The 16,562-nt window shown below is 37.9% G+C and overlaps 1 protein-coding gene across 2 annotated transcripts in view; it reads left to right on the top strand.

Moving 5' to 3' along the window:
- The window catches only part of LOC139728807 (peroxisome proliferator-activated receptor gamma-like), a 38,530-nt gene extending 22,551 nt beyond the window's left edge, over positions 1–15,979 (top strand). Inside the window, exons 1-5 of one of the 2 annotated variants that reach the window (XM_071639743.1) lie at positions 5,399–5,513; positions 6,054–6,160; positions 8,780–8,930; positions 14,355–14,566; positions 15,662–15,979. In XM_071639743.1, the coding sequence (XP_071495844.1) occupies positions 5,495–5,513; positions 6,054–6,160; positions 8,780–8,930; positions 14,355–14,566; positions 15,662–15,841 (669 nt within the window). In that variant the 5' untranslated portion in view covers positions 5,399–5,494 and the 3' untranslated portion in view covers positions 15,842–15,979. Of the gene's footprint in view, positions 1–5,398; positions 5,514–6,053; positions 6,161–8,779; positions 8,931–14,354; positions 14,567–15,661 lie in introns of those variants that run through there. The other variant, XM_071639744.1, reaches the window with a different exon arrangement.
- Positions 15,980–16,562: the final 583 nt, after the last annotated feature.

Here is a 16,562-nt window from a genome sequence, read left to right as displayed (position 1 = left end):
TGGTCTTGAAAGACAATTGTTCAAAGTACAACACCTCCGTCGTCGTCATTACATACTATGATCGGTTTGACAAAGTCAGCCTGCAAAATTTTGCAGCAGTCGAAGCAATGTGGTCTCCTACACAAAAAGAGGGATATGGTGTGTGTCTGTGTGTCTGTGTGTGTGTATAGGTGCGTTTATATGCGAACGTGATTTCTACATGGACGAATATGTAATACAAAATTGAAGAAAAAAAGTAAAATAGCAAAGTATTTTCATTCGTGATCTTGTGGGGTTCGAACCCGCAACCTCACGTCTCTGAGACGTCGCCTTTAACCACTCGGCCATACGTCTCGGCGAGAAAATATGAGGAACGTAAACTTATGTATGTGAAAGATGAATCGGGAATCGTTTTGTCCACATTCCATTCTCATTTTCAGTTTTAAACTGCAAAATTGTCAACCTGATGATGAGATTTCAAAAAATAAAATGCATGATTACTGAAGCTTATTGTCTCAGCTACAACATACTTAGGTTTCAGAGGAAATGAAGCAAAATCAGCTGAGATAAAGGTGCTTAAACGTTGTCAAGTCAATGCATGGTTTTAAAAAAAATCACCTCCCATAGACATAACACGTAAACTTGTCCGATTTTGCATCTTTACCTTTAATCACAATTTAAGGTATGATGACGTCATCAAATTTCAAAACCATGACTTGGACTTGAAAGGCAAATGTTCAAAGTACGACATATCTGAATTTGGGATAATATTGAGCTTAAACAACAGAGATACGAGCAATTGAATGTCAGAAACAGTACCTCAAAAAAATTAATTCCACTTTTTTGATTTCAGATGATGATATGATGACGTCATAATGTATTTAGGGAAATATTGATACTTGAAACGTTATTTTCAATTCATATGCTTTTGTAATATGCAATAAAAACATAGGGTCACCTGACGTTTTAAAGAGCTATGGCGAAATAAACAAAGACATGTTTTTCGCTATATTTCCACATAGACGCGCACACGAAATTTCAACTTTGACGCCAGCGCATTCCTGTGTTATAGGTCGAAATTGATCGGAAATCAATGGATATTGTTACTTAATGTATCAGGAATCCAAATCTGTCAAAAAATGTGCATTTTCATGTTGCTTACGCGCACTGCGCGCGGAAATGCGCGGACGGACGCGAACGCGCGGAACGCTTAAAATTGTCTGAAACTTCGAGATTTCCCATTGGGAAGTCGTTTTAAGCATTTAAAAACTTTGACGCGCGCTAATGCGCGCGTAATGATGTCCTAGGTAATTAGCATTAAAAAGTAAGATAGAACGTGACCTGAACTTTATGTCCAACGAAAATGATACAGAAACGACCTTTAGTTATGAAGTTATGATCGATCATGTAACATGGTCCGAAAATCACAAAATGGCGCCTAGATGACGTCATAGATATGTTACCGTCATGAAAACCTTATTGTGGCTAGATATTGTCATGAGACATGTTGACTGAAAATGTCATGTTATTCCGTCATGTCAATGTTGAGATATTGACGACACAAAATGTGCCAGAAAGAAAGAAGAATAAAAAGAAAGAAAGGAAGATTTTGACGAACACAATAGGTGATACGCTAAAAGCGTATCACCTAAAAAGAGAAATTTTGACAATCACAATAGGTGATACGGCTGATAGCGTATCACCTAACAAGTAAATGCTCGTCTTACTCTTTGGTCAAAGTGTAATCTTTTTTTCACAGATACCTGTGAAAATTTCTGACACTTCATGCACAAGGACTGTATAACATGTTAGCTTCGTTTAGAACAATTCCAAGGTCTATTTGTACATAATAGCATTGAGTCAGGAATTCTTTAAGACATAAAAATCTCAGATCCAGGATGGCAAACACTATTTCATCTGACCTTTCTTGTTCTGACCCGGCAGTCGTGGTTCATAAATCTTTTCTAGATCACCTTGTTTTGGGAAGAATTTCTACTGTCAGAGACAGTGACCATGCACTGTTTTTTCTTTTTTCTTTTGTTAATGTTTGTTTTTGTTTTGGGGCTATTGGGATTAGAGACCATGGGATTAAGGGAAAATGGGTGATAAATATTGAATATGAAAGACTACAGAGAGGGCTGATGTCCCTTTTCAGGCCTGGCACTTATCAGCAGGCTCACCAGGTGCTACCATTAACACTTTTTTCTCTCATGTGTGTATAAGAGTGCTGTCAGACCTACATGTATACCACCTTTCCTCGCTGAGTTGACAAGACCATGTACCTCAAATTTTTGTGAAAATTCCTTCTTTTTTTTGTATTAAATGTTCAGACACTGTCCTGTCCAAATCCTAGCTGTCTTATCCCCAAAATGAAGCCACTACTGCATGTCAAAGGACAGGCTATCCAATTTGATATAAGATAGTGCTTTGGCTGCCATGTTTTTGTTGTTGTTGTTGGGGGGGGGGGGTTCTCTCATAAACATTTACCATTTTTTTAGATGAAGTCTTGTCGCCCCAGTGACATCATGGTATATTTATATGCTGTTTTGATGTGAGTCTATTCAGATGCAATGCCCTGTTATCCGATTTGATCGTATTGGAGCATTTCAGACCTCATGTTCAGTTGAACCTTCATGGGAAGCTCATGAATATGTATGAGTCTCTCCATTGCGCAGTGCTTACTACATCAATACAAACTCTGTGCGGGTTTTGTGCTTCATGTGGATGCTTAGTGCTGGACTCATCTGTAGTACATGTTGAGCTCTAAACACGCATTGTGAATAAGCCCCACCTACTTACTGTATATAATGTAGGGATATGAGAGATTTCAAATGAAAAAACAACAACACATGGATATAGGATAATCATAAAAAATGGTGCTCACAAGCTTGTTCAAAAAACAAACAAAACAAAAACTGTAGGTGTCTGTTGAATTACCAGTGATTAAGTGGGGGAATTCTGATCATTAGCATTGATTAATTCAACCCCTGTCTTTGTGACTAACATGTGATGAAACCAGTTGGCATTATTCTGCAGTTCATTAAATTGTTATTTTGGGATTTTTTTTCTAGAACTGCTAATTTATGGTCATTGGAAGGCCAACTCGTATACATAGTATAGATCAGAGAATGTAATGATGGCTGCACATGGATATGAAACTGCTGGAAGACATACAAATTTTACTTGCTTTTGAAATGAGTTCATCAAGACAGATACTGAACACCATACTTTCAATTCTCTTTTTTATGCCATAAGGAGAGTCAAATGGCTAATTACCAGATTTTTTACTAATAACAAAAACAACAAGACAAAAACAAAAACAATGTCGTAACACCAGCAGAATTTTGGAAAAAACACAATTACAGATTAGTTTCAGTTTGGGGTTTTCAAAGAATAAAGGAGTAGTTGCTTGGCAGTTTCAAGTGAAAGTCTGGATTTTTGATAAATCAGGCAGGTTTTTGCTGCGCAGAGGCGCAGTCATTAATCTTGCACTTTCCTGACTTAATGGCATTAAGACATCTTTGGACTCTATAGTTTGTGTTCTGTCATGAAATGCATACACAATAAAATCTCACTTGATAGAGTTTTCATAAGATAAACATGCTTGCACAGAAACAATCCCTTGAGTAGCACACCCACACAGCTCCCATGAGGGATTTCACTTTTTGTTTTGATATCAAATTTAGTCAGGCTAATGGGCAGAAAATTGTGTGAATTTGTGGAAATTGATTTGCCCAACTGACAAATTTCTTTAAAAAGTTTTGTTATTAAAGCAATGCACCACAGTTACTGAAAAAACCAGGGGGGGGGGGATGTTCGCGTGCAATTGAATTTCACAAATTTCGCGGCAGCCAAGATTCAAGAAATTGAAATGCACGCAAAAGTCCTTGTCTACACATGCACTGAATGCTTTTGCAAAAGTTGTGTGCTGCTATTATGTTGCTTTATGATGTTGATGATGAATACACCTCCAGTCGACATTGCTTTATGCAGTGCACAGTTTAGACTTTTTCCCTTAAAAAAAAAAGGGATTCCTATCACCATGCATTCTCATGCCCTGCAAAGTCGGCCTTATTAAGGAAGTAATTGTGTTGAGGCACAAACAGTGTGATGTAATGTACCCTCATTGGTACTCAAAGTCAGACTTTAGGCTGCATTTGCCAGAAGCAAACAACACCTGTAAATCACAGGCTTGAGTCAGCATTGTTGGACTGATAATAAAGTAGATATTGCAGACATTTACGTGATTACAGGCATGCGGCGCAACAGCAGCTCTACAGTGAACACACAAAAGACCAAAAGGATGCAAATGACAGATTGTAACAAATCTTGGGATTATCTCACAAATATGAAGCTCCCATTTTACACACTTATACTACTAAATGCAGTGGTAAAGGATCAATGAATAATTATAATTATTACCATTGTCAAAATATTTGTTTTTTCTGAGTTAAATTGTAAGGAACTGTGCAGTTCTCTCAGAACTTGAACTGCAGTCAACCCAAATTTATCTCTCTGTAATTGTGCAGTATTTAACTGACTGCACAAACCACAAACTTCCTGTGTTGTCTGGCCATAGGAGATATCCTGGACAGTAGTAACAGAAGCAGTAAAATAAAAGAAGGATTTCCTCACAGAAGCCATTATTGTGCTTCAGATTTGTAATCATGCTATTTCGCCACCGCATGAAAAGTGTAGACACTTTTGTCGCCATGGTTCATATACGTCTACCATTCCCTTTTCATCTCAAGCAACATCAAATGTGTAAACAAAACAAAAACAAACACGCTAGGCATTCAGCATTATAATGTAAACAGAGGGTTTATGATAACACTTGTTATAAGATATCATAGTTGATCAGTCTTACCAGTTGTATTTACTTGAGGAATATTATATTGATGCCCAAAGCATTATTTGCATGACACGACAACCTCTTAAGTTGATCACAGAACAATTATTACGCGGGTTACTGTTTTATTTGTACTTACAAGCAAAATCTGATTTTAAAAAAAAGAAAAAAGCAATGTCAGTCAAATATCCCATCTGTAGAAAGTTTGCTGATCAATGCCTGCCAATTCTCTCTGTATTTACAGACTTCACTTCAAAACACTGGAGAATACTGATGTTGTTTACTGGTATTTATTGGTTGTTAGATCTTGTTTTGCATTTTAGTGTACATTGGTAGTGCAAATCTGAGTGCTGATAATAAACCAGATAGAGCTGTGAAGCAAAATGCAAAACAAACAGCATGCTGCTTTATTAGGGTGCTGTTGAAGGTGGTAATAATCTGCTTTGAATAGGGTGTGTGTTTGCTTGGCACTGGACATCAGTCGTTGTACCAGGGGGTGGTTCAAACTTCAGAGTACATGCGGCGGTCTTGCATCAGGGATTTTGCTTCATGCTGTACTGCCAGGTTCATGCATCATTTGAAGTCAGACAGCTCACACCAAGTCTTTAGTTTAACGTCTCCTGACTGAGCTCTGAACTCTTGGATTCATATAGAGATCAAGAAAACATGCCAATCGCTCTAGATGGTAAAATGATGTGATTCTTCTAATCGATGTCGTCGGCCTGTCTAATAGAATCAGTTTACAGTTGCACGCTCATTGTTCACAAGAGTGACAAAGTTGAAGAAGAAGCAGTGTATGTGTGGTGTGTTGCTCGATTGTGAAGTCGTGCTCTCGAAGTGTGATAGATACAAGTATCTAGGAAATAGGTATACAGGTTTGTATGAAGGTAGCTATATCATGACCATTTAGTTTTTGTATAGTAGATCATGATCATTCAGTTTTGTTTATTAATATGGCAAGCAGTGCAAGCAATTTCTGTTTCAGACAGCATATTTTGAAAATGGTATCGACTATCAAGGAGTAAATTTTTACTTTGTGAAATGAGTGCATGTACTCATGTTTGCTCATGTTTGTGGTTTTGTATCCTTTGTTTTCATGTGACTATATATAATGTATTGTTCATACATACATGTACGTATAAAATGTACAATGTACAAGTGTATGTGTGTAGAGATACCAAACTAATAATTTTATGGTTTCATTCATGCATTCTTTGTGCTCCAGGTGCCGACAAATATATGGACTATGTGGAGCTGAGTATGAAGTGTAGAGTGTGTGGGGACAAGGCCTCTGGCTTCCACTATGGTGTACACTCATGTGAGGGGTGTAAGGTAAGCTGTGTGAACTGTGCTTTTATTGACAAGAGGTTTCTCATTTATTATTTTTTTCTTTGTTAAAGTCAGCAACACTTTAGGATTAAAACAATTATTTTTTTTTAATCTCTCAAAATCCAGTGTAGACTTTTATGTAATATAAGACTTGCATCAAAATATAAAGTCTCATGTTGACTGATTTGATCAACACACATTACAAAGATAAAGTGAAAATTGTGTGTCCTATTACAAACTATTTCATGAGATATTTAAGATATAAAAATATACTCTATCATGGTCTTCCTTTATTACAGGGTTCAAAGCCCATGTAGCTGTGGGCCATTTGACAACAACATGACAAATTGCAGAATGAACAATATTTTTTCATGATATGGATACCATGGCAGCAAAGATGTAATTTGTGTCGGAGATCAGTTTACCAGCTCTGACTAAATACACATTGATCATCATCATCTCCCTTGCCCTATTAACAGTGAGATTTACTTACACAAGTGTGCTTGAATGTACAATCTCACTCCAGGTCACAGTCAATTTTCATGATGAGAGAAAACTTGCACCAAAATATAATATATTCCAAGTTTCATTAGATTTACAGTACTGTAGTTGCATTTAAGTGAAAAAAATTTGTGGGATTAATTTTTTTCATGCTTTTCTTGAAAACAATGATATGAAATCATCACTGCTTATGAAAATTTAGAAGGGGCTGTGATATCATCTCCTCTGTACTTCCCCATTGTACTTTAAGGGAAAACATGGTGAAATAATGATTTTTGGACAATAATTATGACCCTTACCTGTCAAAAGTCATCTTTAAGACGCTATTCATTACACTATAATAGTCTTGAAGCAAACGATACAAGCTTTCATTTTTTTTTTCAGTTTAATTTTAAAGGCATTGTTTACCACTCTTCACATTTTACCCTCCTAACAACCCCCATATGTCCCTTCCCTCTTCAATTCTCCTCTTTCTAGGCTCTTCTTCTGCCAAACAACGATCTGGTTAAGGACTACATACACATGGTGTCGCCACAAATCTTTCTCCCTCATTTACTTCACCATGCAAACCTTCAAGCAACACATTGTTTCCCATTTGCAGATGAAACAAAACCCCAACTTTAGTGCTTTAAAATAGTTCTAAAATGTGAGTTAGGGATAGAAACAACCAATGTAAAAGTTTGAATCTGTATAATTAGTGTAGATATTGCTAAATACAAAACGTGAACAATAGAAAGAAAGAAAATTGTTTTTCTAGACTAAACCGTCTACAGTTATGGTTTACTGAGAAAAATAATGGTACCCGTATCTCCTTAATTTATATCTTAGGCTATAGATATACTGCAAAATTTTTACATGGTAGGATGTTTTGTGATACAACTGACCTACACGTGTGCATCAAACGTGATATCTTGAACATTTTTAAATCACTGCTCCCAATGGTAAACAGTACCTTTAAACAAAAGAAAATCTAGCAGAGACTTGTGCGTAGTTCAGTGGGACACTTGTGAATCAATGACATCATCACCAAATTTAATTTGATGGCGCAGTTGCAACCAGTATTTCTGGTTTGTGGCCATTTGTGGGGAAAATGTGTATACAGTTTATAAGTGATAAATGCTTTGATTGCTCAGTTTTAGAGTTGTCATATGTAATTGTAATGACAGAAGATACAATGTATGAACACTTACAGATAGACATGCTGGTTGTATAGAAAATGTATATAATTACTAATTTCCATTAAACATATGCTGGGTTTGCGGTTCACCATGTGCGAGTCCTGAAAAAGGACTACTGTAAAAGTGGTTTCTTTTGTGGTGGTTTTATTTTCGTGCGTTTCACGCTTTGAGGTTGAACCGCGAATTTAACATCACGCGAAAATGTTTCGAACTCGCAGCTTGTTACAACGCTATTGCGCACATGCACACAGGAAGGTTCTGCGCGTTGAGTGTATTGATGGTCGACACACACACACAGCAATATTGCGCAATGTAGGTACAAGCATGTTATAAAGTACTCAAGAGACGAGATTTCAGGTAAGCCTGCATTCAATTTTAATTTCTATCTAATAAATAAAAGAATAATTAGATTATAGTTTGGGTTTTCATGTGCAAAGGAATACAGTTTTTGCCGACTGTGAATTCACAGATTTTGCCGACTGCAAATTTAAACACACGCGAAAAAGTCGGCACCGTGGGAAACCGCGAAAGAATCTGTACGTGAATGAAACCACTTTTACAGTAACTCCTTTTCAGGACTCACACATGGTGTACCGCAAACCCAGCATATGTTATGTACACCACCATGCAAACTTCTTCTTTCAAAGATCATCTACTTTCCATTGTTCATAAAAATTCATATTAGTTTGCTGAATACAAAAAAACAAAAACTGCTGAACAGGAAAAAGCACGGACTGCTGGTATGGCTAACAATTTCATGTGTCTATTAAAATACATATGGCCTGGGTTGGTGTGCATTGTGCATGAAAATCAGTGCAAGTACGTTCATGGGTTCTCATACAACGAGAAAAGACCATTGAAGATGTGTAAATATGGCTGAAATTTAGTGATACGCTGTCATGTGATTTCGTCGTGATTTTATTTTGATCTGATATGACTGCAGGGTTTCTTCAGGAGAACGCATCGAATGAAGCTGGTATACAAGCCGTGTCCCTTTGTCAAGTCGGAGCCCTGCAAGATCAACATTGCAACGAGAAACAAATGCCAGTACTGTAGATTCCAGAAATGCATGCAAGTGGGCATGTCACATGATGGTAAAAACAAAACAAACAAAACAAAAAAAAAAACTAAACTAAAACAAACCAAGATGACTCTTTGGGTAAACATGTTACATCAATAGTGCATTTCCACCCAAGCTGCTTTCTGTGTGTGTAACTTTAAAAACATGTTTTTCATGAATCCCAGAGTATTTTAGTAAAAACAAGGGTTTGAGTTTTCAATGGACAAGCTCTCGATATTTTGATTATTATGATAGATTTTCTAACCAAAACAATAAAATACAAATATTTGCCTACAGATTCTGTGAGAAGTAAATGTAGATTCCCATATCCATGTGCACACTGTAATATGAATGATAGGGATTAATTTTATTTTTTGATGAAAAAAGACACCACTGATTCAAACAAGATTTAGGCTTTGATTTTGCAACTTATTGCAAGTTATTCATGAAGTGGCAGCTGACTTTACAATGTACCTGTATATCTGAATCTCTGCCAAGAAATCATGAAAGAAAATAAAAAGGGAGTATAAGTATGTTATGGTATTACTGAATCACAACTGAATGTTTTCTGAGATGTCAGTTACTGTAAAACCAGACTTTAAATTTTGTGAATTTCATGAGAGAGCCAGAATTAGCAAAATTAAAATGCTCACAAAAGTTCTTGTCTACACTATCATATATGCATTGGATGCCAGTGGCAATCATGAAAATTTCGTGCCGCGAAAAAAAGGCATTTGGCTTCAGTTGGGTGGAACTTTCATGCCACGAAAATATCTTGCTTTACAGTGTAGAAACAAGTGTATGAGAGTACATCAGAGGTACATCCAGGTCAAAGGTTGCTCATGGAATGTGTTTCTTTGTGAACATTCTTCGCTTGTCAAATCCCTTTCTCAGATCAGAAATGCAATGTCGACACTGGCAATCACACCTGAAAAGTATTTCCATCCATTGTATTGTGATAACTATACGTTGTACCTTCACAAGATGATGGTGGTGATGGTGGTGATGGTGATAATGGTGATGATGATGATGGTGATGATGATGATGTTGATGTTGATGACTGATGATGGTGGTGATGGTGGTGGTGGTGATGGTGGTGATGGTGATGGTGGTGATGGTGGTGATGGTGATGGTGATGATGATGATGGTGATGATGGTGATAATGATGATGTTGATGTTGATGACTGATGATGGTGGTGATGGTGGTGATGGTGATGGTGGTGATGGTGATGGTGGTGATGGTGATGGTGGTGATGGTGGTGACGATGATGGTGATGGTGATGATGATGATGATGATGGTGATGATGATGAAGCAGATGATGATGATGACGATGATGTTGTTGATGACTGATGATGATGATTGTTTATAACATTTCCTGTTGCATGATATCACCCTACATTATTTTTGCCAAGGTTTGTGTGTGAATTTTTGTGCTTTATTTTCAACAACACCTCAGTTTAATTGAGAAGCCATAGAAACCAGTGTTTAAAAATAGATACCGAGTTCCCTCCCTGGATTGACATTGAAATCTGTTGCTAAAAGCAGAAAGACTGTGTTGTAAATTCTCTAGAAGAGGTAACTGTTATAAGGTGGCAAGTTTATCACCTGAAGAGAGTATAATCCAATGTGGCCTCAAAGCTGTTTACTTCTCACGTCCCAAATCTGAATTCACAATAAAACCTTTATCTTAAACCTGTCTCTGCGCTATCTCACAACGTGTCACAAAAAGGGGGTGGGATGGGGGGAGGGGGGGGGGGGGGGAGCAAAAAGAATGTTTACCCCATTGCAGTAGCAGACCTGTCCTGTCCTATCAGCCACAGTGCAATGTGGTAGATAAAATTCATGTCAACATCGCCTGTCTTATAATAATACCAATGGCGCAATGTGTCTTAATTGTGCTTTGATTACCCACAAAAACAAAAGAGAGAAATACAAATTAGATAATTAGAATTTGCTCTCTTTTTTTTTCTAGAGGCTAGAGTAGAAAATTCTTCTCATATGCCTGCATTCAGATAGTTTTGAAATACAAGTAGTCATGAAAATGATCAACTATACAGTTGTACATCTGTTTATTAAGACACCTGTACGTTGCTTTAAATCTTCGGATTGATAGGCAAATTTTGACAGGTTATTCAGTGAGATCACGCCAAGGAGGTTCAAGAGCTGGTGTTCCAGCTGCCTATAATTATTCAAACTGCTGTCAGTGTTTTTATGGATGCACGGAAGAATTTCGCAGGTGCACTTGTGCCTTTGATAATCTAAGTTTGAAGCCGCCATCACTCTGAGCAATCTGAAGATTTATTTCAATTGCTAACGTGATGTTAGGTTTATTTTTCATGTTTATTCATTAAATGAAATGAAATTCCACCAGAAATAGTGGAGAAATGTAAATCAGAGCTGTATGTTGTGAAAGGGTTTGAAAACCCGACTGAAATGTGAATTTTATCACTTTTCCAATTAATTCAGAGAAGTAAAACTGATATAGTAAAATCTTCAAATACAGTAAAACTAGGAATGTTTGTGTGCATATCAATTTTACAAATTTTGCAAGAGCAAAGATTCATGAAATTAAAATGCACATGAAAGTTCTTCCCTACACTATATGCATTGAATGCCAGTGGCAATTTGTGAAAGTGTCATGCCGTGAAAAAGGCTGTTGGCTCCAATTTGTGAAAGTTTTCTTGCTGTATAGTGTTATTCTTTTAGATATGAATCACTAATGTCAAATCCAGACATGTCCAGTCGAGTACTTTTGAATCTTATTTCTTCATTCTTTGAACAAATTCTCTATTCGTCCATCCCCATGTCTTTACGACTATGTTCTGCTCACCTTGTATGTAGAGATGGCCATGTATGTCATACCATAATAAAGACATAAATTCCTTACAGATTAGCTGGTTATTATGCAATGACGCAATTCAATTGTCTCCCTATCTGCTGTAGTGATCCATTTTGGCACATGGTACTTCAAATATTTTTGGATGGCAACGTCAAACATGAGGTCAAAGAGAATATAAGACTGTTTTGACTCCATCTCTTGAACTTCCTTGATCATACCTAAAGAGATTGTGGTTGAGACTGTAGTTGTCACTAAGCCTGTGAAGAAGTATACTTGGGCCAAGGAGGTTTTATAAATGGAGTTTCAACTGGCTGTAATTATTCAAACAGTTGTCAGATTTCTATTGATGTACAAAAGAATTCCACAGGTGCACTTGTGCCTTTGAAGATCGATGTTCCAAGCCGCCGTCTTGCTGAGCAATCTGAAGATTCATTTTGGAACGTTATCATAATGTTGGCCATATTTTGCTTATTCATTTATTAAATGAAATGAAATTTCAATTAATGATAAAGCATGTAAAACAAAAGTCATTTCCGTCCAGAAATTTGCGCAAAAGAGTAAATCAGAGCTCTATCATGTGAAAATGTTTGAAACTGTACCATCCTAGAAAGCTGGTTTTATCATTTCTCTGCTTAATTTCCACAAGTAAAAATAATATGGGATAAAAGTATAATTCTTTATCGATAGATATATCAGATTACTGCCCGGGTATGCCCAGTCGAGTAATTTTCATCTTTATTTCAGCATCTTTTGCTTGATTTCTATTTGTGCATCCTCGTGTCTGTACCACCTACATTTTATGAGAAGGGATAGCGAAAAGAATTACCACCACAAAGACATATCTTCCTTTGAAAGTGGCTGGTGATTATGCAATGAGACATGAGTCAATTGTCTTCATATCTGCGCGGCAGACCCTGTTTGGCACATACTTCAAATATTTTTGAGCGGCGGCTTCGAACATCTAGCAAAGGGAATAAGATGGTTGTGACTCCATTCTCTAGGACCCCGTTTACAGTGCGGGGCCGGGCTCAATTGCGCGGCCGAGCCCCACAATTTTGTCCGTTTATGCTGCTGGGCTCGGCCGCGCTTTTGATTCAAACCTTTCAATATTTTGTCGTAGTGGCGCTCTGCTTGTAAGCAAATGCAATTTGGTATTGCCTGGTTTTCAGACCCTTTGCCAAATGAATTCCGTGGCGACGAAGTCGCCGTTCGGGCAAAGGCCTTTGCCGAAGGAAAGAATCCTTTGCAGGACAAAACCACCTTAAACTATACTAGTTTTCGACGTTGAGGGGGTTAATGTCCTGAATAGCGAAAGATACAGGCAGAGCGTTTGGAAGCCAGACTAAAATTGGCCACGCAATTGGCCGCGCATTTGGCCCAGTTTGCGTTTACACCAAGAAAAGGCCGGGCTCGGCCGCGGCCGAGCCGCGGCCGAGACCACCTCCAGAGCGAGGCCAAATGCGAGGCCAATTTTGGCCTCGCATTTGGCCTTTTGCGCGTTTACACTGAAGCGGGGCTGGGCACGGCCGCGGCTCGGCCGCGGCCGAGCCTCGCACTGTAAACAGGGTCTAGAACCTCCTTGCTTGGGCATTTAAGAGACAGAAGATTGTACTTACAATGAGTTTGAGCCAGCTTTTTGTCATTCATATAACCTACAGTAAACCCAGAAACATTTATGGCATGACACTTTTGCAAATCGCCACTGGCATTCAATGCATTGTGTACAGAAACATTTTGCATGCATCTTGCTTTTGGCCTTGTGAATCTTGGCTATCTCATTAGATTCATGAAAGTTTCATATGTGTGTGAACATTTTTGTTTTGGCAGTATTTACTGGCCGTGAGGTGAACACCGACATGTATTGCCCAAGCTGGGGCCATATTGCGCAAGTGATGGTTGAAAACATAGTCCTAGCAAGGGAATTATTTTGTTGTATCTCTCAAAATGTTGCCTACCAGTACATATCTTGTCATTGACACTTGCATTAAATGAACACATTCATTTGTGAATTGCTTCACCCCTAGATATTTCGTACAATTCTATAGGTGCAGTAATGTAAACTTTGAGCTATTGGTATTCACAAAGTAACCAGAGAAAGCATGGTACACTTAATACTGAACTTCCAAAGTATGCATGTAACATTGCTCAAGTCATGAAAATTGCATGTGCTGATACAGAGTGCTCTACTATACATACTGGGTTTTACTTCAAAGATATACATAGAAAAAGGAGAAAAGAAAATGAGCAGTCCTACAGTTTGTCAGTTAAAGGGATGGGTGTAATTTCGGTTGACATGTGGCTTCAGGTTTCCAACTTTTTTGTGAGATAATGAGAAAACCTCTTTTGCAATATGAAAGAGAAGAGCATACAATTCTAAGAGGAATTGAAAGATTATATGAAGAAAATCGGGTTTGAAATGGCTGATATATCAACAACAAAAAAAAAAGAAATCCTGATAAATGGTGGAACCCACTTTTTATTAATGCCACTTTGTTTTACTTTGACCTCTCACTTTAATAAGTATTATAAACTCTCACAGTACTTAAAATAGCCCAAATACTGGCATCCGTGAATGATGTTTCTAGTAACACCGGTACCCCGCGTTCCATCTCACGCAGCCTCCAGGTTTGGGCGAATGCCGCGGGAGGAGCGGCTCAGACTCCTGGAGGAGCTGAAGGAGGAAGAGACGGAGGCGTCGGAGGAGGAGAAGCACAGGGCGGAGATCAGGGAGCTGACCGACAGAGTCTACAACGCATACACCAACATGTGGATGGGGCAGTTCATCTCCATGCCAACGGGTGCTAGGTCAACAAGGAGCAAAGAAACCAATGTAAGAAACAGTCAAGCCATTTTTTTTTGTCTGTGTGTATGTGTGTGTTTTGTTTTGTTTTTGTTTTTGTTTTCATATTTTGCCTCCTTTCATGTTAATTTGTGACTGAGACAGTATACACACATACATACTATGTACAAACATTATACTGTATACACCATATATTTTGCGGGGGGGGGGGGGGGGGGCGGGATATTTGTGAATTTTATGAGTCAGGTGCTGTTTGCAAAATCTAACAATGCACAAAAATACTCATTCTGATCCTGACATGAATATGACATACATGCAGACTTTTCTCCATTCATTTTTGTTATTGCTGAATATATGGCATATACAGTAGTCTTTTTAGGTCTGTATTAAAGATAGGCTTTTTGAGACATCCATTTATAATATGAAGACTCCATGTGTGTCAACTACTCACTAGAAGAATTGTTGAAATCCAGTAAAATCCAACATCTGAAATAACATCTGGTGCTTGTTGGTGTCAATCATAACAGAGACAATGAGCTGAGGCATTTTCATCTGACGGCATGCATTATCCAAAATGGCAGTCCATCACTGCATTTCTTTCACCTGGTAGTGTGCTGTGTGAAGTTCAATACTAGGTGTCTAGATGTACCAGAATGTTTTGTGCCACTGAAATCACCTACTTTTGTGCAGTATGTATGGTTATCAAGCCGGAAGAACCCACAGGGGTCATGCACACACATTACGCAAGTGTCCAAGTTTAATGCAGTAATGTTTAAATGCATACACTCAGGCGATTTGAATTCAATTAAAAAAAAAAAATAGGATGGCTTTGGGTGATTTAGGAGTTCATGATGTTAAATCTTGCAGTAAACCTTTATTGTCATTATAGTGGATGTGTTTTCTGTATAAAAAGTTCTGAAGTGAATGATGGCCAGAATTGAAAATTTCTTGAATGCCAAACAGATTAAATGTGGCTGTAGATTTTTCTGCTGTTGTTGTTTTTTTTTTAATTTAAATGCTTATTGTCAATTTGTCGTGCTCTTATCTATGAATGGTAGAAAATATATCTTGTGATATGCTTTTTGCAGTACTTTCCTCTAACAGCAATATTTTTATCTCATGCAGGGTAAAACAGAGGACGTCAAGCCAATGAAGGAGTTAACGGAGAGAGAAGCCATCTCAAAGTTTTGCCGCGGGGCTCTACTAGCAATCATCGAAAGTCTAGCAAAGTTTGCCAAGAAAATCGCACAATTCAAGGATCTAGATTTGAATGATCAGGTGGGTTCAGTCTCTTTCTTGATTTAACCTTTGAGCAGTCAGAGACATTTTTTTTTTTTTGATTGGTAAACTTGTATGTGACATGGTATCCCCAGCAGCACAATCCCCATTATCCCCTCCAGCGCAAAATGTCATTCCACTGCATGAATAAAGAGTACTCGCTATTTGTCTTATACATCATCTCGAAGGTTACAAGTGTGGTCCAAGCAAAGGCCTGAATAATAGCTGGTATGGAGATGTCAACTATTTCTCAGGAAAGGCAAATGAGCTAGTTGTGCGAGGAAGCGATCGATTGAAATAATCGATAGAATGACTGATGGAGTGTGCGTTTTCAAGTGATTGAGGGGGCATGCTGCAAAAGCGTGCAAGTTGTGGCTTCAGTGCAAAACTGAGAGATGGATCGGGAGCCCATCATGGGAGTAAATGTTCATGGTTGATGGCATCAGTGTGCAGTAGCTAAATCGTGCGCTCTCACCATTAAAAGTTTGCAACGGTAGCGAGAATCATTTTTTTAGGTGTTATATAATCTATTTTGTGACAATGCAACTAGCATCCAAAGCTGTATGTAGTGACCGCACTACAATTACTGAACAATGAACAGGTCAGAAATTGTCAATGTCCCTTTCTCAATGAGTTTTTTTGATCATGTTATCATTTCAGGCACCATTTTGTAAAATTGTGTTTTGAACTAAATCTTCATAATCGCGGATAGAATAAACAACTAAGTTTGGAATACATATACTGCATC

The sequence above is a fragment of the Diadema antillarum genome, unplaced genomic scaffold, assembly GCF_040938485.1.
Source record: "Diadema antillarum isolate AM-2024a unplaced genomic scaffold, OU_Dant_1.0 seq00000201_RagTag, whole genome shotgun sequence".
In the NCBI taxonomy this organism is placed as follows: Eukaryota; Metazoa; Echinodermata; class Echinoidea; order Diadematoida; family Diadematidae; genus Diadema; species Diadema antillarum.
The sequence above is the reverse complement of the archived record's forward strand: the minus strand, read 5'-3'. Positions and strand labels throughout refer to the sequence as shown.